General features: G+C 38.5%; 1 protein-coding gene across 3 annotated transcripts in view; it reads right to left on the bottom strand.

Annotated features, from left to right (window-relative positions):
• Positions 1 to 24,018, bottom strand: part of ano7 (anoctamin 7) — a 123,922-nt gene that overhangs the window by 76,037 nt on the left and 23,867 nt on the right. For all 3 annotated transcript variants that reach the window (XM_039761809.1, XM_039761800.1, XM_039761818.1), the window contains one exon: positions 10,318 to 10,399. In XM_039761809.1, coding sequence (XP_039617743.1) covers positions 10,318 to 10,399 — 82 coding nt within the window. The remainder of the gene's footprint in view (positions 1 to 10,317; positions 10,400 to 24,018) is intronic.

Raw genomic sequence — 24,018 nt, 5'->3', positions numbered from 1 at the left:
TGATTTGTGTCTCGAGTTGTTTCTGTTCCTCTCTAAGGCCCACCACACGACCACTGAGACTGCTTTATGTATGTAGCACTCCACTGGGACTCAGACTAAATAGTTTTAAATGCAAAAAAGTGAATTAAAACTTTAATGGAGACAAGCCTTGTGCAAATGTGGCCAGCACCTGGTTATATTAAGTTATTGATTAATACAACTTACTGAAAACTAGTGGGATTTTTGAATTTGTTTTATTCTTCCCTGTAATCTGGGCTCAGGGTGCCTTGAGTTACAAAGGCCAGCTGGTCAGTGGTGGTCATCAGTTGTGCTGACTTTTCTTTTCCTTGTGCTTTGATTGGTGCTGTACACCCAAAACATATAGAAGTGCAATCACAGAATGTCAGGCAATAATTATTCTGTTTAAAAATGCAGAATAGTATTTATAAGTTTTGAAATCCTTAAAATATTATATTTAAACCTAAATAAACTATGTTTAAAAATGGCAACATAAGGGAGAATAGTAACAGTATTATTACAGTATAAGACAAAGACCACCATGTTATCATGCAAACTTAATTTTCACAAACAAGTTCCTTAAGTCAAATTTGTAAAACTGAAATTTCAAATAAAACTCTATATTCACAACAACCCTCCTCCATTCACTAAACATATTTGTTTTTTAGTAAAATAATGTATATTTTATAATGTAATAGTCCATACCAGACTAAAGCAGATGCTTTATACACTCCATCAAACAATGTAATCACAAACAAAATAACAGAGAACAAATAATACAAAAACATAATTCAGGAAAAAATATTTTTATTGAACAAAATATCACAACTACAAATGTCAGTGTAGTTTTTTATTAAACAAAACAATTGTCATAATAATTAAATATTTAATTCATAATGCAATAAAGAATCAGTGAAATAAACATTTTTAAAATAACAGTAACAAACTCTGACCGGATGTTAAATCCATACATTCAGTTGACAGCTTGTGATTCTGAGGTACTCCAGGTTTGTTTTCCTGCATTCAGATTTAATTCTTGTCAGACTGCGAGTGATCTGAACCGTCTGTCATCTCCCCTCCTTCAGGGCAGCTGCCTAAAGCTTTCTTCACCCTCTCTTCTACTGTTGGGCCCACTGCCATGATGTGGTGGCACTTCTCCATTATCACACTGCCCCCTGAAGAACTGAAGTTCCCCTTTATGGTGTTGTACAAGAATACAGCAGCTGAAAAAATCAATTAGATATATTGTTAATTTTCTGTTCTTTCCATTTCCTGACAAATTAAAGAATATATGTGAAATTTAAATTATTTTATTTGTTCATCCGCTCATTTACAAAACCTGCTTATTCAAGTTTACAATCAGTTATTTTAACTTGTACAATGTAATATTTAAGCATTTTTCTTAAGGCAATGTAAAAAATGTGATTTGTTTTAAAGATCGATTTCTCTCTTCCATTAAAAAGGGTACAGAATCAGCCCGTCTTGGCCCTGCACTTCTACAATACCAGCACGCTCTCTAATCAGATGGTCATCTTTATATTGTCTGACCTCTGAATTTGATGATTTTACAGTCAAATGTTGTTAGTTCGGAATGAACCTGTCATCTTTAAAGTTTGTATTTGAATACGTTAACTCATTAACATATGTGTTACGTTGTTTGTACTCACTATATTTTCAGTAGTTGTTTTGTATTGAAAGGCTTCAGGCCTAACTAAGATATTGTATTCTTGTGGGTTACTTCATTGAATTTGACAGACCCTACTTGTGATAACATTCAGACCCCATTGCTGTATAAATCTCACAAAGCAATCGTGTCATCCATCCATTTAACCATCCACTTTCTAAACCAGGACAAGGTTGCAGGTAGCAGGAGCCTATCCCAGCAAGCAAGGACTAGAGGCAGGAACAGCATCTGTTCAGTTCAGTTTACATGGTGAACACACACACACACACACACACACACACAAGGACCAGTCTAGTACTTGCAAATACACATAACCTGCATGCCTTTGGACTGTGGGGGAGAAGCACCTGGGGAAACCCATGCAGACACAGGGAGAACATGCAGACTCCACACAGGAAGGACCTGCAATGAGAATTCTGGTCTCCTTACTGCAAAAAACCCGCACTGCCACTGTGGCACCGAGCTGAACAATCATGCCATCCAGAAGGGTTAAAGAAAATGCACAAAATATGTTAGCGTGGAAAAGCATGAATTACAATTAAGTAGAATCCTCAAATTAAATGCATATTTTAGAAAAATTGTTTGACTATAGAAAGAAAAAGAAAAAAAAAAAACTTCCGATTGCTTTTATGCTCAAGATTTATATCAGAAGCTTTTTCATATTTCACTGGTGTGTCATATGCCTTTTCTGTAAGGCTATATTAGCTGCAATTCCTTAGCACCATTAAAGCTATTTAATTAGAGAATTCATTTTTCTATAAGGTGGCACAGTGGCGCAGTGGTAGCACTGCTGCCTCGCAGTTAGGAGACTTGGGTTCGCTTCCCAGGTCTTCCCTGCGTGGAGTTTGCATGTTCTCCCCGTGTCTGCGTGGGTTTCCTCTGGGCACTCTGGTTTCCTCCCACAGTCCAAAGACATGCAAGTTAGGTGGATTGGCGATTCTAAATTATCCCTAGTGGGTGTGTGTGTCCTGTGGTGGGTTGGCACCCTGCCTGGAATTGGTTCCTGCCTTGTTGGCTGGGATTGGCTCCAGCAGACCCCTGTGACCCTGTGTTCGGATTCAGCAGGTTGGAAAATGGATGGATATTTTTCTATAATGAATATCATCAGATGGCAGAGTAACTCAGTAGTGCTGCTCCTGCCTCATAACAAGGAGACCAAGGTTTATGTCCCAAGTGCTCCTGCACAGAGTTTTCATGTTCTCTCCATGTTCACATGGATTTACTCCCACAGTCTAAAGACATGCAGGTTAGGTGGGTGGGTAACACTAAACTGGCCCTGATGTGTGAGTGTGTGGAAGAGAGAGTGTGTGTGTGTGTGTGTGTGTGTTCACCCTGTGAAGGACTGGCATAGGCTTCAGCTGTCCCCTGCCCTATAAGTCGGTTAGGAAGGTGACTGGATGGAAAAATTGATTAGTATTGGATTTTGTTATAGCTTTACCTTATGCTTCAAATGCATATATTTCTGCATTTCTAAGCAGTGCACTGTTATTAATGAGACCATAGGAAGCAGGTTAAGTAAAAGAATGAAAGGACAGATTTGATTAATTAGTTCACATCACAATGCATCTTAATTATAGAATTGTATAAATTCTATACAAGTTAAATATGTACAAAAAAAACACTTAAGCAATGTACAGAAAGCACAAAACATGAATAATCTTACCTTATATATGATGTCAAAGATCAGTGAAACTTCCAAGTTTTCGCAGGTCTTCATCCAGTGTGCTTGAAAACTCGCAGCAGCTGTCATTTCATTCACTTCCGGATAGTAAGATTAACACGCTCAGCTTTATTTTATAAGATGCTAACGGGAAAAATCACGTTTGTTATATATAGGTATATTATTTATAGTGAAAAAGCTCCATTTCTCGATGTCCAAGCAAGGCTCTTCATACCTGAAATCCATTATTCTGCCTATCAGTACTATCAGTTTATATTTCATATAGCGACTTATATTTATTATTAAAATAAAATAAATATATATATATTCGTGCACGACCATTATGTAAAAGCATATTGCTTCTGTAAAACAAAGCAGTAAAAATAAAAGACATTTAAAATCAATAGGCAAAAATATCCACTCATTACACATATCACGCAATATTCTGAAAAGGGTTAAATATTAAAATCATGTACAGTATAGTACAACGGTGACGGAAAAAAATAGAACCATCTAGCGGGTGCTACACCGGGCGCTGACTTAAAAAGACGTCTCAACGTGTATTATCTCTTGCGAGTTTTTGCTGAAGTACCGCTACTTGAATGGAATGTTTTCTGCTCACCACTGACCATCAAAACGATCAGGACGTTCAGAGACGTTTATGTACTAACACGTAAACGAAACCCAGCTGTTAAAAACTGATCAGTTATTCCAAAATATGCTTAAGAATAAAAGATACAAATGCTCCCAAAAGTATTTTTTTGCTTTCTGAGCAGATAAAAGAAGATAATTATGATTTAAAAAGGAAAGACGGTACATCAAAACACCCTTTTTCAATTAATAAAGGTTATTAAGAGTCACCATTAATTAAATCACGATTATAGATTTAAAATGTGGAACATTAGTAACTTGTGCAGTTAAAATTAAAAAATATCAACAACTTTAAAAATATAAAACCAAATTAAACAATACTTTGCACATGTTTTGAAAAAATCAGCACAATCGGTCTTGTGGATCAAGAGTAAAATACAATCTAAATTCAAACACCTTTTCCACTTCACACTGGGTGACAGGTCGACCTGATGGCTTATACCCTTCAGAGCATTTTTTGGACGATCATGATCGGCAATTTGGGAGGTTGTTACAGACTTAGATAATTATGTGTCGTTAATAAAACGTGTGTCTTCCGCGAGATAACAAACTTTTTTATTTTTATATTTTTTTCTGACAGAATCAACAGGTAGGGCTACTTTGTACCAGGAGCAAGAAAAATATGCAGTTTAAAAAAAACCAAACAAACTGTTCAAGAAAAAAATATGGGAAGATTGAAAAGCAGAGATGAATTAATACAAATGGCACAAAATCCATCATAAAACATCATTTTTGTTTTTTTAGGAGCCCAAAAGAGAGATTGATCGATCGTCGGGAACATTTGTACTAGATCTGGCCCGAATACAGATAGACAGACATCGTTGTTACACCTAACACATGTTTAATAACAGTCCTATTAACAAAGTGCCACACAGCCCCAAAGTCCCCCAAAAGTCCTGGCCAACACACACTGCCTTCTAACTCTTCAGGACGCCTCCTTGCCTCCTCCAAAACCTTGTCCTTCTCTCACAACTCCTGCCTGCATATGAAGGGAGGCAGTCCCTTTTATAATCACCTGGATATGCTCCAGGTGTGTCCCAGCAATCTTCCACGGACACGCCCCTGTGTGGCAGAAGTGCCGGCTGCTTCCCCGGAAGCACTCCAGGTGGCCCTGCTCCTCTTCCCCCCAGAACTTCCAGATGTGGTGGAAGTGCTCCAGGAGCCTTTGCCACTCCTATTGGGTATTAAATATCATTTAAACTTGTCATTGTCGACTGTCACTACTTTGACGTGCTTAAGAAATCAAAGCTCTCAGACCAAAAAAAAAAAAGTTTTTAGCCAGGAAATGGACATACAGAACAAGAGGCATCCTCAAACTACAATAAAATAGAGCAAAGAAAATCATGGTTTGAAAAACTACTGCCTACACCACACTGCCTGATAATCAATATTTATACAGTGGGATGCAAAAGTTTGGCCAACCTTGTTAATAGTCATTATTTTCCTGTATAAATCATTGGTTGTTATGATAAAAAATGTCAGTTAAATATATCATATAGGAGACACACACAGTGATATTTGAGAAGTGAAATGAAGTTTATTGGATTTACAGAAAGTGTGCAATAATTGTTCAAACAAAATCAGGCAGGTGCATAAATTTGGGCACCGTTGTCATTTTATTGATTCCAAATCTTTTAGAACTAATTACTGGAACTCAAATTGGCTTGGTAAGCTCAGTGACCCCTGACCTACATACACAGGTGAATCCTATAATGAGAAAGAGTATTTAAGGGGGTCAATTGTAAGTTTCCCTCCTCCTTTAATTTTCTCTGAAGAGTAGCAACATGGGGGTCACAAAACAACTCTCAAATGACCTGAAGACAAAGATTGTTCACCATCATGGTTTAGGGGAAGGATACAGAAAGCTGTCCCAGAGATTTAAGCTGTCTGTTTACACAGTTAGGAACATATTGAGGAAATGGAAGACCACAGGCTCAGTTCAAGTTAAGGCTCGAAGTAGCAGACCAAGAAAGATTTAGGATAGACAGAAGCGACAAATGGTGAGAACAGTCAGAGTCAACCCACAGACCAGCACCAAAGACCTACAACATCATCTTGCAGCAGATGGAGTCACTGTGCATCGTTCAACCATTCGCACTTTACACAAGGAGATGCTGTATGCGAGAGTGATGCAGAGGAAGCCTTTTCTCCGCCCATAGCACAAACAGAGCCGCTTGAGGTATGCTCAAGCACATTTGGACAAGCCAGCTTCATTTTGGAATAAGGTGCTGTGGACTGATGAAACTAAAATTGAGTTATTTGGGCATAACAAGGGGCGTTATGCATGGAGGAAAAAGAACACAGCATTCCAAGAAAAACACCTGCTACCTACAGTAAAATATGGTGGTGATTCCATCATGCTGTAGGGCTGTGTGGCCAGTGCAGGGACTGGGAATCTTGTCAAAGTTGAGGGACGCATGGATTCCACTCAGTATCAGCAGATTCTGGAGACCAATGTCCAGGAATCAGTGATAAAGCTGAAGCTGCGCCGGGGCTGGATCATTCAACAAGATAACAACCCGAAACACTGCTCAAAATCCACTAAGGCATTCATGCAGAGGAACAAGTACAACGTTCTGGAATGGCCATCTCAGTCCCCAGACCTGAATATAATTGAAAATCTGTGGTGTGAGTTAAAGAGAGCTGTCCATGCTCAAAAGCCATCAAACCTGAATGAACTAGAGATGTTTTGTAAAGAGGAATGGTCCAAAATACCTTCAACCACAATCCAGACTCTCATTGGAACCCACAGGAAGCGTTTAGAGGCTGTCATTTCTGCAAAAGGCGGATCTACTAAATATTGATTTCATTTCTTTTTTGTGGTGCCCAAATTTATGCAGCTGCCTGATTTTGTTTGAACAATTATTGCACACTTTCTGTAAATCCAATAAACTTCATTTCACTTCTCAAATATCACTGTGTGTGTCTCCTATATGATATATTTAACTGACATTTTTTATCGTAACAACCAACGATTTATACAGGAAAATAATGACTATTAACAAGGTTGCCCAAACTTTTGCATCCCACTGTATAAATAAGAAGAGAACATTATGTTCAGGTGAGAGAAAAGACTGCATTCCAGGTAACAGTGGGCATTACTTGCCCCTCATAACAGGAAGAATGTAAGCTCTGGTAAAGGTAATACACATGCTGTGGCTATGCCACAAATGCTGTTGCAATATCACTGGATGGCAGTAGGGCATGCATTTATAGAAAAAGCACCAGGGAACGAAATTAGGAGAAGGAGAATTGAGGACGGTCTTCAATGTCCAAAAGTCCCCAGTCTAACCGGTGGCAAGTAGGGAGGCCAATTACACAATACCCATGCTGGACATTTTTTGGTTGGGGGGTGAGACAGATGGGGTTGACAAGCCATTTAAGTGTTTAAGATTTAGGAGTACAGGGATGCTGGGAGTATTCAGTAGGAGTTTTAGGGAAACAGCCAGAGGGCATTCTTAATCTCAAAAGTAATTACTCAAAAGTCTCAGAAAGAATTTCATGGTTGCAGCTTAAAAGTTCATTCCAAGCAGTATATCAAGTGAACGTGGAGTTAAAAGACAAGAGGAAGGTACAGACAAATTAAGAGAGGCAGATATTAGACAAGGCAGGGTTTGTGTACATATTGGTGGACAAGTGAAACAGACATACGGTATCTGGCAAACCAGCATTTGGGCAATACAGTGTCCCAGACCATCTAATTCACTCTATGGATGTCTTGAAAGCCTCAAAGTCAAACCTGTAAATTTAAGTTTTAAAAATATAGTGTTTTAAATCATATAGCACACATTATTATGTATGCAAGAAAAACAAAAATGAGTTAAATGAGGTAAATGCTATGGTTGTTCCTTTTATTTAGCCTGCTTTTCCCCTCAAAATGATGTGCTTCTGCCTTCTTTACTGTTAACTAGTTGGAGTTGCAGCACCGATCTGTGGCAGGACGGCTTTGTAGCCAATTAGATCATAGCACGTAAATTACTGTGATCTACATGATGAAATTACCATTTTAGCTAGTAACTTTTCATTTAGCTCTTAAAAAGTTCTATGCTATTGAATTTGCTTCTTTAAAAAAAAAAAGTCAGAACAATGAAAATGTTTCAAATGAAAAAGTTCTCCTAAATGTTTTGCTGCTGTTGAAGCTTCCTCAGCTATAGCAAGCAAATCGGTGGCTTCTACTTTCCCACAAAGAGATGGCAATGTGCCATGAAAGTGGCAGTTCTGCATGATGCTGGGCAGAATTACAAGGTGTTTTGGCTTTTTTTGTTCATAGATTGCTTATCAGAGTATGGAGATGATTGATACACATAGTCCCACTGACAGACTTCTACAAAGCTAATTGTACACCGAGTTACCAGTTTACTAGTTAGGTACCCAATTTTCCACAAATTCTACATCTGAATACGTCATACATTACATAATAACAGATTGTGATATAAATCGAGCAGAAGCATTTCTAGCATTAGTTAGTGTTAAACCGAGTGATGCAATTGGCATAGCAAGAGACCTTAGTGTCTTTGAATGTGATGTGACCAAACTGTACCACATATGCTTTAGGAATTCCCAAATGGCCATTTCAAAAGATGTACAAAGAATGGTGAGAAAGGCCATCAACAATAGACAATCCTGTAAACAGAAACAACTTGTGAATCACAGGAGCAAACAAATGGGCCACAACAAGGGGGGATGGAGAAAAAAGAATCACAACCAAATGAATCATTGGCGTCCCAATGTCATCTCAGATCACACCACATATCAGACTTTGTCTCATAAGATCATCAAATGGCAAACAGCATGTCAGGGACCACTGAAAACCATTTATGAACATCTCCAGTGGCACAGAATCATGAAAAATAAATTGTTGAGGATTGGAAAAATGGCTTGGTTGAATGAATCCAGGTACTTTCTATATCATGCTAACCAGAATGATCAGAATTTGATGGAAGTAACATAACTCCGGGAGCTATCGTTTTTGACGTCACCATTACAGGCTGGTGGTAAAAACATGATGGTGTGAGGTATGCTTTCTTAGCACATATTAGAGCCACCAATTGATGGAGTTCTGAATGGGAAGTTGTATCTGAATTGTTGCTCACCAAGATCATCTCTTTATGGCTACTGTTTATCCACACATGAATAGAAACATGCATAATCTATTATAGACAAACGCACACACTAAGGTACCCACACATTTACATATTCATATATGTATACTAATACACACCTTTTCATATTTGTATTTTTTTTCTAGAAAGTAAACTTTACACTGCATTGTCTAACTTGCAAGGGAAAGACTGCTGTGAAGGCAGCAGGAGTAATCACTATGCCATCAACCCACCCAACCATGGTAGTGCATGTGCTCATTCAGCAGCAGGCAGTCACAGGTTGGCCAGTTTCCTGTAAACATTGCAACATGTGAACAACATGTGTAGAACTTACCTACCTGGAGAAGCTAACATGGTGACCACAATAAAGGTACTGGGAGTCTACGATCACCGTTGTGGCAGCAGCTTATGACCTGTTGGCTCTGTGTGTTTCAGTGTAAGGGAACTGGAGTGGGCAAGTGAGTAAGGTCAGTTTTGCAATGGGTACAGAACTTGCAGGAAGCTTCAGTATCAAAAAATACTGGTACTGCAAATCAACCTCTGGACAAATTAACTTTGCTGTAAGTAGGATGTTTTTTCATTTCTTGACTATACACTCACCATCCAACCTACACCAGTGTCCAATGCCATATTTAATAATCAATAGCCTCTGAGTTATGAAACGCAGTCTTAAAGCAGTTGGGTGACAACAATTTGATTATAATGTCGGAGATGCTCTGTCATGCCACACATCGCTGCTGTAGACAGCACTTCTGCCTGTATACTTTAAGTTGCTCTATTCAGAATTCTGTAAAGACCATTTCATTTTGAAAATCAATTCAGTGGTTTTATGTATATGCATAAAAAAGAAATAACTGTGTCATTTCAAAGACAGACTTATTATTTTAGTCACATAATGGAACAGTGGTAAGCACTGTGGCCTCACATATCCAGAAGATGGAGTTCACATCCCACATACCTGGACATAGTGCAAATTTCACAATGACCTTCCCCTTTTAATCCAAATTCTCTTTCCACCTTCAAAGATGTCTACGTTAAAGTGATTAGTGGCTACACATTGACCCAGTTTGAAAGTGTTGGTATGTGTTCACCCATCACACAGTGTCAGTGCATCCTATGCTGGCCTTGGGTACAAATCTGCTAAAATGAGGCCTGGTTCTTGTAACCCTGAAATGTCCAAAGGCAGTTTGAAACAGACTTAAAGTATTATATTAATACTTTACCAATCCTAGTGATCCCATCACTGAAGACATTGGAATTTGTCATTCCCTTTGAGCTTTTCTCATTTTCTTGTGGTTTATTAATCTAAAAATAGAGGAGAACAAATTTTTAGATAATGTAGCAATAAGAAAAATGGTAAATTAATTGAATAAGTTGAATATGTTAGAAATCAAAGCATCACTTGGATGGTTAAACGTTAAGATACTCTTATATAGCCACCCACCCATTTTCCAGACCTGGTTAACCAGAGTAGGTTTGTGGGAGAGCTGGAGTCTGTCCCAGTAAGCATCACACTCAAGACAAGAACAATATCTGGACAAGGTGCCAACCTATTTTAGTACAAACACACACATACCGGTCAATTTAGCAACGTCAATCCACCTAACCTGAGGGCCTTTGGATTGTGGGAGGAAATGCAACACACCGAGGAAACATACACAGACTGAGGAGAACATGAAGACACCATGGACAGAGCCCCTGGAACATGAACCCTGGTCTCCTTCTTGTGAGGTGGCAGCACTACCACTGTACCATTATACTGCCATGCTATATAACCCATGCAAGTACCATAAGGGATGGACTGGTACCCTAAATGGGGTGAAGTGCTATTCCTGGCCCGGATGTGAGGCCATATTGGATGGACAATATATATGGAGGTATAACTTAGCTGACATGGTGCTTGATTATTACCCCATTTAGTTGATTATTATGCCAGTTGGGGTGGAAGTTTAATGGATGGACTTGAGGACATTGTCTGTCAAAAGCAGTTCCTCCTCCAGTACCAAAGATGGCAGTGCTCCTCTGGTATAGCCCCAGGTTGGACACCCAGAGGGATCCATGGGATTCATAGTCATGAGGGACAACGCTGTCAGTGTCCTTGGGTGCTATAGGGAGAACAACTCCCTGTTTTGTGGAGCTTCCACATTACCTAAAAGTGCTTTCATCATTCGGTGCTGTGGCACGAGAAGTACTCTCGCCTGGAGAAGTGCAAGGAGAAGGAAAATAAGAATATTTGTGTGTTTATGCCAGTTAAACCTTTCTTCTAAGGTATTGATGCAAATAAACCTTTTATTTAAACCTGGGACTTGTGTCTGTGAAGTCGCGTTTGGGGTCCTGCAGCATTCCTTACTCGTCACACCCATTAAGTAGAATAAACATTTACCCCACCTTTTACAATTAATGATAAGGGAAACTAACTTGTTAAACTGTAAAATCTATAAGCAATGTAATCACTCATTTATTTGCTTATTCCATTCTGGGCACACCAACACTCAATTATGGAGTTTCATCCTTTAAGATGAAATTGGAGAGAAATCCTCAAGGAAACATAGAAAACTCTACACAAGCAGTCCTTGGACTGAGAAAAGAATCCCTTTCACTGGAGCTGGATTACAGCAACAGTAACCATTGCGTCACCCCCGATGCAATGATTTGTATTGAAATTGACCAAAAAAGAAAAAACAAATCTCCCAGATTTTCCAGTCCATTTTATGTTTAAGGTCACAAGGCAGCTGGTGGCTATCCTGGCAAGAACAGACAAGACAGGAAGCCAGTTGTAACCCGACTTAGAGTCGCAAAGTCTATGAGCTCTGCATGTTGACAGGAAACCTTACATGATCACAGGGAGAACAAGCAAATTGCATACAGAAAGCATATATAACTTCTGCCTTGGAATATACAGTACTTTTTGGCCATTTTCATGATGATCTTTTATGCATTGCAATGAAGCACATGAATGTTTCAAAGTCTCTATTTGATTTTAAACCTGTTTCTCTACTTCTGTAGGTACTCTAATAGGATAAGAAAATAAATCTTCTTACAAAGAGAGTCCAAAGAATGGAGCAAATCTGAATGTGACAAAGCTGCAAGCATGGTGGATTAGCACTGTAAAGTAACCTAACAGCATGACCAAAAATCTTTCAAAACACCATAGAAATTTGTCAGCTCTGTTTAAAAGGTTTTCTGTGCAAAAACAGACTATTTGACATTACACTGAACTCTTCAGTTTACCTTAATATGCATTTGGAAAGAAACAAGAAGTGTCACAGCCAAAACAATCCCTACAAGTGAACAGCCCGATTTTAACATTTAAATTTACTCAAATCCTTAGTTTTCTCTCACATTAAAAGCAAATGGCCAAAGGATCCAACTGGCACTGCTCGTCTTGTCACAGAGTGAAAAGCTTATAATAGGATTCTCTTCCTTCTGTAAATAAGGAGTCACAATGTAAATCAATATGAAGTTCATCGCTGGCCAGAGCTGTTTAATGCTGATGTTTTGGGGCTGTTATCAACACTTTGGCTAAACTTTGCTACTGTTCCTGCACATTTGAAGAATATGGTTGTAATTCATTAGTAAGATGCTCGTGCAGAAACCTCAAGATGTTTTAATGAAGAAGAGATTGTTCAGCAGAATTAGAAGATTTAATTTGAAAGGTCTAATCTAGTGCACTACTTGAGTAGCTTACTGCAGCTATAGAGAAGCTTGCATTTTCTCCTTTTTGGTAGTTCGACCTTGTGTATGCACCTGACGAACTACAAATCCCAGTATTTAAAACAGGCATTTGAGTCAAATTAACTGAAAGTTGTGGCCATGTGTGCAGACCTTACTCATGAATAAACTCTCACTTGAGTTATGAAAAGGAGTCTAAGATGGAACTTGATATATTTCTTGTGGATCAAACAGTAAGAAGAGTCTCTATCCAAAAAAGTAACAGTAAATGTTCAATTATTAGGGAGAGATATGGCAAAAAATAGCCAAGACAAGAGATTCAAAGCATCTAAAATGACAAAGACACGAGTCAACTTCATCTGACACTACCTATCACAGTATAAATAATGTACTGTATACAGGCAGTGACTAAAAAAATGGAAAACCCAAAAGGAAGTTAAATAGTTTGTCAGCTCACTTGGGAGGATTTCCACAGGAAAGTCAATAAAAACTATGCCTTCTTCATGGAACTGGAAAGTGCTACTGCTGATGTCATTCCAGGATCTCCTAGCACGAAACCTCAGAGCAAGCAGAGTTAATTTTCATTACCAAATGTTTTCCACAATTACTCATCTTTCAAACTACAGAGGTCTCAGCGTTCTGTGATATTTGTCGTAATGATGAAATTACAGACAACAAGTTTTGATCCTGGAGCATGCTGGGATAATAATTGTTTAAGCAACTCAGGAACCACAACAGAGTGAAAGGGTTTGATTTTGAACAGGCTTGTTGCGGCTCCTACCGGTCAATCTTGCTCACACACACACACACATTTATTGCTAGTATTGCCTTTCCGACCGACCCCATATCCCAAGATAAACTTAAAACACTTTCCCCTTACACTTCCAATTCCCTCATTCTTGCAAAGAGCAAGGTCTACTCTTATTTTAATACAGGAGAAGTTAAATGTCAAAGTTAAAGCGAACTTTATTCTCATCTCAACCATATAAAAGCATACAGATAGACGAAATTGCGAAATAGAATTAAAATTAAAGTTTAAATTCAAAATTAAAACACAAACAAGACATTTTGCAAAGACAATGTATGGTATTATGCAGGTTATCTAATAAAAACAGTGAATGTTAAATGTATCATTATTTTGATATGTATTACAGTTCACTACAAGTGGGGGCAAAAACTAAAACAGGCAGATTTGAGGACTAATGGAACGATGGCTGAATGGACATTTTAGTTTTCAAAGAATTTTTTGCTAATAATCAAGTCTCAGGGAAGCAGAACTTTCTGGGTGTTAGGCAAAAACTCACACTGGATTGGGCTCTAATCCTTGTCTCCACTAAGCACACATTTCCACAAGCCCAGACTCACCAATGCTACTTTACTTTTGGATTACCAGTCATTCTCAACTTGCACGTGATTGGCTGTATAATACATGGAGTGTCTAGAGAAAAAAAAAATAAAAAATTTTGGCTGCCTATGAAAATCATATTCAATACACAACAATACTCTCCTCGGGGGCCAATTTAAATTATCCACTAATCTTTGGGATGCAAGAGAATAACCAGAGTCCTTGAAGATAAAACTCACACAAACACGGAGAAGACGTACAAAACTCAGCTATGAGCACCGCCATGCTGGAACCGGAATACAGGGCTTATTCAAGAGTCTGGTTTTGCTTTTTTATTGTACATTTAGTTAAGATTTGAATCTTAATGCTGTGGATGGAGGACATCTATCTAGCTGGAGCACCATAATGGTGACAATGCAATGTGGTTCAGTGGTTAATGTTGCTGCAATATCAAGCATCCTGGGTTTGAGTCCCATGCCTGGTGTTGTCTGTGTAGAGTGTGAAATTTTGCCATATGTCTGTGCAGGCTTTTTCTAGGCACTCCACTTTTCTTCGTGTTAGATTAAATGGTGATTTGAGTGCGGGCATGTTAGAGACTGGGGCCCTGTGATTGAATGGTATCCCTACCTTGCATTCCTTGCTGCCAAGATAGGATCCAGGACTACCTGATCTTAAATTGCATTAAATAAAAATGACAATAATATATTAATCCTGTTAAGAAGGCTAATAAATACCTTTAAGATAAGGTAAAAAGTCAGTCAAAAATGAAACTAAGGTCAAGGTCAAGCTTGTCATCAGCAACTATGCAAACATACAGCCAGGGCCATAAGTATTGAGAGTGACACAATTTTCATAATTTTGATTCTGTATGCCACCACAGTGGATTTGAAATAAAGCAATCAAGATGTGATTGAAGTATAGACTTTCTGCTTTAATTTAAGGGGTTTGCCAGAAATATTGTAAGAACCGTTTTTATTATACATGGTCCCCCTATTTTCAGGGGCTTAAAAGTATTTGGACAATTGACGGATTTCATTAACTCTAAAGCAGGTAGAAGGTCTGGAATTGATTCCACGGGTGGAATTTGCATTTGGAAGTTGTCACTGTGATCTCTCAATAGGAGGTCCAAAAAGTTGTTAATGCAAGTAAAAACAGTCCATCATTAGGCTTTAAAAAAACAAAAAAAACCCTTTAGAGAAACAGCAGAAACACAAGGAGTGGTCAAATCAACCATCTGGTACATTCTTAAAAAAGAAGCAGCACACTGGAGAACACAGCAACACCAGAAGGTCTGGAAAACCGCAAAAGACAGACAACTGTGCTGGATGATTACAGAATTCTATACTTGGTTTACCTAAATGTTGTGAAGAACACTTTCCTGTAGGTGGACCTATCATTGTCAAAGTCTACAATCAAGAGAAGACTTCACGAAAGTAAAGACAGAGGGTTTACCACAGAGTGCAAACCACTGATAAATCTCAAACTTAGGAAGGACTGATTACACTTTGACAGAATTTTTTTTTTTTTAAAAACCTTTTCGGTTCTGAAACAATTTTCTTTGGACAAAGGAAACTAAGATCAATATATACCAGAATATTAGAAAGAGAAAAGTATGGAGAAAAGAAATGGCTCATGAATACTACATCTGTGAAACATGTTGGAGGCAGTGTTATGGCATGAGCATGCATGACTGCGAATTGAAGTCAGTTACTTGTGTTTATTGATGACTGACTGCTGGCAGAAGTATCAGGATGATTTCTGAAGTATACAGGACTATACTATCTGCCCAGATTCAGCCAAACTCTGCAAAACTGACAGGACAACACTTCACAGTACAGATAGACAATGAGCCAAAACATACTGTGAAAGCAAATCAAGTGCTTTAAAAGGCAAAGAAGCAGAATATTCTTCAATGACCAAGTCAATCAACCAACCTCAACCCAAATGAACATGCATTTCACTTGCAGAAGGCAAAACCGATGGCAGAAAGTCCCACGAACAACTACTGAAGACAGCTACAGTAAAGGCCTGGCAAAACATCACTAGAGTGGAATCGCTGCACTTGCAGATAGCCATGGGTTCCAGACTTCAGTCAGTCATTGACTGTAAAGGATTTTCAACCAAATATTGAAAATGCTTTATGATTATGTTAGTTTGTCCAAATATTTTTCAGCCCCTGAAAGTAGGACGACCATATACAAAAATGTATGTCATGCCTAAACTACTCATACAATATTTTTGTTAAAACCCTTAAAATAAAGCTGACAATCTACAGTTGTGCTTGAAAGTTTGTGAACCCTGTAGAATTTTCTAATTTCTGCTTAAATATGACCTAAAACATCAGATTTTCACTCAAGTCCTAAAAGTAGATAAAGAGAAACCAGTTAAACAAATGAGACAAAAATATTATACTTGGTCATTTATTTATTAAAGAAAATGATCGAATACTACATATTTGTGAGTGGCAAAAGTATGTGAACCTTTGCTTTCAGTATCTGGTGTGACCCCCCTTTGCAGCAATAACTGCAACTAAACGTTTCCGGTAACTTTTGGTCATTCCTGCACACCGGCTTGGAGGAATTTTAGCCCATTCCTCCATACAGAACAGCTTTAACTCTGGGATGTTGGTGGGTTTCCTCACATGAACTGCTCGTTTCAGGTCCTTCCACAACATTTCAATTGGATTAAGGTCAGGACTTTGACTTGGCCATTCCAAAACATTAACTTTATTCTTCTTTAACCACTATTTGGTAGAACGACTTGTGTGGTTAGGGTCATTGTCTTGCTGCATGACCCACCTTCTCTTGAGATTCAGTTCATGGACAGATGTCCGGACATTTTCCTTTAGAATTCTCTGATATAATTCAGAATTCATTGTTCCATCAATGAAGGCAAGCCGTCCTGGCCTAGATGCAGCAAAACTGGCCCAAACCATGATACTACCACCACCATGTTTCACAGATGGGATAAAGTTCTTGTGCTGGAATGCAGTGTTTTCCTTTCTCCAAACATAACGCTTTTCATTTAAACCAAAAAGTTCTATTTTGGTCTCATCCGTCCATAAAACATTCTTCCAATAGCCTTCTGGTTTGTCCACGTGATCTTTAGCAAACTGCAGACGAGCAGCAATGTTTTTTTGGAGATTAGCGGCTTTCTCCTTGCAATCCTGCCATGCACACCATTGTTGTTCAGTGTTCTCCTGATGGTGAACTCATGAACATGAACATTAGCCAATGTGAGAGAGGCATTCAGTTGCTTAGAAGTTACCCTGGGGTCCTTTGTGACCTCGCCGACTATTACACGCCTTGCTCTTGGAGTGATCTTTGTTGGTCGACCACTCCTGGGGAGGCTAACAATGGTCTTGAATTTCCTCCATTTGTACACAATCTGTCTGACTGTGGATTGGTGGAGTCCAAACTCTTTAGAGATGGTTTTGTTTGTAACCTTTTCCAGCCTGATGAGCATCAACAACTCTTTTTCTAAGGTCCTCAGAAATCTCTTTTGTTCATGCCAAACATGTACCAAACGTGTTGTGAAGAACAGACTTTGATAGATCCCTGTTCTTTAAATAACACAGGGTGCCCACTCACACCTGATTGTCATCCCATTGATTGAAAACACCTGACTCGAATTTTACCTTCAAACTAACTGCTAATCCTATAGGTTCACATACTTTTGCCACTCACAAATATGTAATATTTGATCATTTTCCTCAACAAATAAATGACCAAGTATAATATTTTTGTCTCATTTGTTTAACTGGTTTCTCTTTATGTACTTTTAGGACGCGAGTGAAAATCTGATGATGTTTTAGGTCGTATTTATGCAGAAATATGGAAAATTCTAAAGGGTTCACAAACTTTCAAGCACTACTGTATACTCTCATAATAATTGCTTTGTTTCAAATCTACTATGGTAGCGTACAAAGGCAAACTTATGAAAATTGTATCACCGTCCAAATACTTATGGATCGAGCTGTACATAGTGAGAGGAGACAACGTACCTCCATGAGCCACAGTGTAATACAAAGCAACATACAACAAAGTACAACTCATGGTAGAAGCAATACTATAAATAGACAATGAATACAACAAATAGACAGACAATGCAAAAATGTAACATCATACATTTTTAGGCATTCAAAATTCTGATGGTCTGCAGTATGAAACTGTTAATCAGTCCAGTGGAATGTGTTGGGGAAAAAAGTCAGTTTGAGTTCAGCAAGAGTTAAAGAATCATGGATGCAATTTTTACATTTGGTACATTGGCAGGCACAGAGAAGGAAGGAAAGATCTAGAAATGACTTTTTAGACCTTGGGAAACCTTGTGACACAGTTCCAAGAGAGCAGACATGGTTGGTCATATGCTTGTTGAACTCTGCATGGCAGTTGTACATAAAGCAGGAAGAGGAGAGTGGGGTTACTTCAGGGTACGCCATTGATTCATATGTTTTTATGGATAAGAGCTGCAAAGTGAAGAGCAAGTCTCCATAGGCATCAATTTTTGCAGAAGATCTTTAGTAGAGCTTTAAAAGTTACAAGGAAGGAACTAGAAATAGAATTAGTGAAATCGAGGGATGTTCTAGAGAGTAGAGAGATGAAGATACTGTAAGCAGATCTAAAACTGAAAATATGATCGGCCAGAGTGGAGAAATTGATGATGGAAAAGTGAAACTTGAGGCAAATTAGTTGGTTTTGAAATAAGGCAAAGAATCAGAGTGGGATAGAAAAATTTGGAGAATGTTTAAAAGAATGTCTGACAAAAGGGATAGCTAATAAGAGAAAGATAGTAATGAGACTAGCAATAATGTGGGACAACTAGAAGGGAGACTGCAAGTAGAAATCAGGAATGTTAGGGGGAACTTAAATTTGAAAGGGATACAGTGGTGTCAAGAAGAACACAACATGTTAAGAAGATTATTAGAGACCAAAAACCAAATAATGTGGTAAAGAAGCATATGTAAAATGTGATGGAAAGAAAGAGATACTATACATCTTCATTGCTGCAGCCCCTGATAGGGGGAAAGACCACAGGGAAAGACGACAACATTTGTGAATATTCTTTTAAAATCTATAAATGTGTAAAGCCTTAAATTAAATTCCTTAATCCTTCATTCTAGAGCTAAACATGAAGCATTCATATTATTTATACTCAAACTCAGATTGGCACTTCTTGTTTAGGGTTTGGTCTTACATTTTTAAGTGACAGGATATGCCATCTCACAAACTGATTGCTCCTTTATCCTTTAATCAATTCCCTTTTCTGACAAGTTAATACATCCTGGACATCGAATGGAACTTCCTTTCCTGTTATTATAGACTGCTGTTTCAGTTTGATAAAAAAAGAACTACTCTTGTTAGTAGCTCATTTATTTTTTTGTGTCCCAAAAATAATGATTTTTCTCTCCAAGAATACACCAGCAGTGATGAATAAAACAGTTTTGGGTGGACATCATATTGTTAGCCATTATTCCATTCCTCACTCATTCCTCATTGACACAACATGACCAAGTTAAGTTCTGAACAGTATCTGGGTAGTTTATTTTTAATACAGATTTCCACTGAAGAGGGTCCAGGAAGGATTTTAATGGATCCCATCAGTTTATTACAGGAGAGCTCTGCAACTTTTAACAGTGCTACAAATCAGTCAGATCAGTTGTTAAAATTTAAAAACTAAAGAAAATTAAACCATGTAAATGAATTATGTTCTCATTTCGACATGAACACATTGATGCACTTTTTTCCTAAACCACAGAAGTGCACCACATGATAATTCTATTCATATAGTTCCTTGTATTTCAAAGAAAGTTGCCCTATTTAGACGTCTAGTGGGAGCATAAGACTGTGAAATAAAATTGTCAAAGTGCAAATCTCCTATTGCTACTCTGGGACATTTCCAACTATTTTTTTGAGCCCTTACTTTACCTTTCTTTGGGATTTTGGACCCCCCAAGCAGTAACTGATTTTGCTTATACTAGGAAGCTGTCCTGATTGTACAAAAGGTGATGCAGCACACCAGGGATGGTCAATCTCAAATCTGATGGCCTAAAGAGGTGGAAAATTCATTCCAACTAATTTCTTCAGCAGAAGTCAGTCGCTGCTAACAGGGCACAATGTTATAGTCTTAATTTTGCAAGTATGTTAAGATTCAGAACTTTTATTTTCATGTTGAACTCTTAGGAAGCAACGGAAAGAAAAGAGTGAGTGAAGCAGTTTACTTTCCATGATTAGCTGCCCACTGACAATAGGCTTATTTATACCCATTTGGTTATGATAAGCCAACAACGCAAATTAAAAATTTTGGAAAGAAGTAAAACAGGACAAGAAACATTTTAATGATGTCCTCAAATAGAAACGTCCTTTAAAGTAGAATGAAAGCAATTATAAGCCACAGTTAAATAACAGGTAACATTAACTACAAGAATTGCAGTCAAATGAAGAAACTGACTGGAATTAAAACCAGTAACCCTACAGGACTGATTTTAAATCTCAGGCAGGGTTTCCCCCCTGGGTGGGGTTCAAATTCATGTTTTATGTCATCTTTGTTTATTTCTGATTCTTTTGTATGTATTAAGTTTATTGTGCTTGATTATGCTTATGCTTCATTGCCTTGGGGAGATTGCATGTATTTTGTGGGTGGTCCCCCAACAGGCAGGACCACCTGTCAACCACCATCAGAGTTTGCCCTTCACTTATAAATCCTCATAATTTTCCACAGTTCCCAGTAGTTCATTTTGAATGTGCTCTGAAGTTGGTGTGTCTTTCCTTGTGCTTTACATTTTTTGTAAAATACCGGATTTTTTTTTTCCAGCCTTCTGATCTATGTTTTGACCTTGCTGTTGGATTCTGTTCGTGGACCCGTTTGCTTTGGATTGTTATGTTTTGCCTTTAGTGCTCCACAGTGCTTTCTTTTGGGGCTCTAGGCAGTTTGTAGAAATTAATTTTATTTTTATAAGGATTCTATGAAGCCCTTTTTGTATCTAGCTGGAGTTTATGATGGGATTTCCCCCTCTAGTGGACATTTTTTAAAGAGTTTCTGGAACTTTTTGGGATACTTTGGGACTACCAGTCACTTCAACTGATATTGGGGACTTGAGTTGTATTTTGTGACTGTAACATTAAATATGTATACAGCATTCTTTAATTAGGGCATATCTCATATCCATCCATTCATCTATCTAGTTTTGGACTTTTTCAAATGCAGAAGAGATCCTAGCAGAGCAACAGTCAGTCTTAGTCATTTCTAGTAAACTTCATCCCGAACTAGATGTATTTATTTTTATTATTAGTTATACATTCTCAGACACACTTTTTCCCCCAGAATGACCCTGCATGACTGTAGTTTTAAAAAAAGAAAAGGCTGTATTGCCCTATCCACATTTTCAAAGTGTTTATGCCTTAAAGTCTTTACTTGTCCTCTTCCCTTCTTTGATTAAAATGACTGCGTCTCCTTTATGTCATTTTTGAGTTATACATTTTGCTTTCACTGGTGTAAGCAAATCCTTCTCGTTTCTGCTTATTCCAGCTGACCAAAGATGCAGTAGAGAACTGCAGTGGTCAGCACATGTTGTCTGACAGTTGAGGAGGAGCTGGGCAAGTTACAGTAAGTCTGAAGCACCAGCCCTCTGCATAAAGAGTGAATTATGATGAGTGCATACAGATTGTGTTCCTAAGACTATGGAAGGGACCATAAGCTAAGCAGACAGGTCAGGCTCATCAGGAGCCACACTATAAAATGGGCTATAAAGAGCAACATGGTGGAACACATCTGTTGCCTTTGTAAACCGACTCAAAGGAAAAAGGTATAGACTCAGGCGTTTCCCCTTTCTTGTATTCAGTAGGACAGACTAGCAAGTCAATGGGGCAGTTCAGGCAGCTAAATAACAGTCAGAGTGTGTGACCATTAAAAGTAATAGGAATATAGAGTATAATGTTATTTTGACTTGTGGTGACATTTACATACATGAGGGTCTTGGAACTTCACTGAAGGGACAACTCTACTGGTTGATGTGAATAGTAGGGCAGCAGCATGGCCACTAGATGAGAGCTGACAGAGTTAATTTCTTAATACTTGTGGAAGACAAGTAGGAAGTCATCTCACTTGACCAACAGGATGCCAATCACTTAGTCAGGTCTGCTTGTTTTCTGGTGTGTGGTATTTGGTTTCAAACTTAACAGCTGAATCTGATCTATACTACTTAACAGAAAATGAAGGGTACTCCTGCGTGCGTGTGTGTGTGTGTGTGTGTGTGTGTGTATGCAGTAGTCTATACTTTCTCAAATCTGGATCTTATTAGTACAAAGTAAACTCCTAAACACTTACATAAACATCCCTTCAAATAGTTTGAACCCAGACTCTTGCATAAGTAAATTTAAGTTAACTGAATGAAACAAATCAAGACTCCAAGACCTAAATACTTGGATGTGTTTACAGATTTGGCTCTTAGGCATCCATTTGAGTAGCATGTTTTGGATGCAATCATTACAAATGAAGGTTTGCTCGAGTCTACCTCAGCAGCATCGAAAGTAAAGCTCAAAAACAACTTTGAACCAAGTCTTAGCACACACTCATAGGAGTCACTGATTAAGTAACCTAACCCACACAACCCAAAGATGGAGTACAAAGAAAAAGCACCCACATAGATGTGGGGACAGCATGAACATTCCACATCAACAGCAGCCCAAAAATAAGTTGAACTCAAGACACTGTTGCTGTGAAGCAGCAGGGCTAAATCCTACACCTCGAAGTTGCCTTTAATTTAGACAATTGCAAAAAACAGATCCCATTATATTAATAACAATGTGATGAATTACAGCATATCATTACATAACTTGCAGGGTTCAGAGCCCATGAATCAAAGCCCAGAACAATCAATCTGACTTCAAATGATTAATCTAAAATGCTCCTAGCTTGAGGTAAAAAATACTAAATATCAGAAAATTATGTTTGATAAAACACTTAACAGAAGGAAAAAAAAAAAGTGTTACCGAAATAATATTGGGAGACTGTTTGTAAATTTACTCTTAAACTTGGGCAAGCCTGTAATGTCACAGATGCACTGAATGTTACTCGTCACCAGATGTGCATGATGTTCACCTATAAGGCCCACCAACAGTTCACTGACTAGAATTGTTTGAATCAATCTGAACATTTCAGAGAAACAGATCATAAAAAGCTAACTACTGGTCGAAACAGGCATAAGTCAGTTGAATAGACACGTCCACACAGATGTCAGAATGACAAAGATATTCCCACCCCTACAATAACGTATCTTCATTGTGAAGTTCTGATGATTAGCAATGCATGGGGTCAGAGTTGAAAAGACATGGATATACTGAAGTGAAAAAGGCCAGGGTGACAAATGTACACATGCTAAAAGTAGGCGTTAGTAGCAGTCACCCTGTTTATATGGAGACAATGGTGAGGTGTGACATGCATGGCCGGGACAGCAGCTGGATGCTAGAGGACATCCTGCCTGGGCTGCTGTGGCACCACAGATTACCACAGGGCACACCGAGAGTTGGAGTTAGCTGCAGGCCTTTTGTGTTCTGTGGCAGCTGCCAGGTGGATCTGCAGAGCCATAGTTTGGGCTTTCACCACACCTGGGAGTGATCCCACATCTCCTTAACAAGCCACCTGGAGCACTCCCATGTTTAGCTTAAAAGGAGTCAGCTGTCAATACTCTGGGATGCAGAGTTGGGAGAGAGAGAGTTAGAGAGAGATGAAAAGGAAGAGAAGAGAAAGAGAAAGTACTGCGTGTAAGTGCTTTATTGTACTGTGCTGTTGAGGAGAATAATAGAGAAGCGTTTCCCCTTGAGAATAAGTGTGTATTGTGTGCTGAACTTGTGTCTGTCGGGTTTGGGTAGTTGGTACGCCCCCTGCAGGCCACAAGTGCTATGCTCCTCAC

Source organism: Polypterus senegalus, chromosome 1 (assembly GCF_016835505.1).
Source record: "Polypterus senegalus isolate Bchr_013 chromosome 1, ASM1683550v1, whole genome shotgun sequence".
NCBI lineage: Eukaryota > Metazoa > Chordata > Cladistia > Polypteriformes > Polypteridae > Polypterus > Polypterus senegalus.
This window is presented reverse-complemented; position numbering and strand designations above follow the sequence as displayed.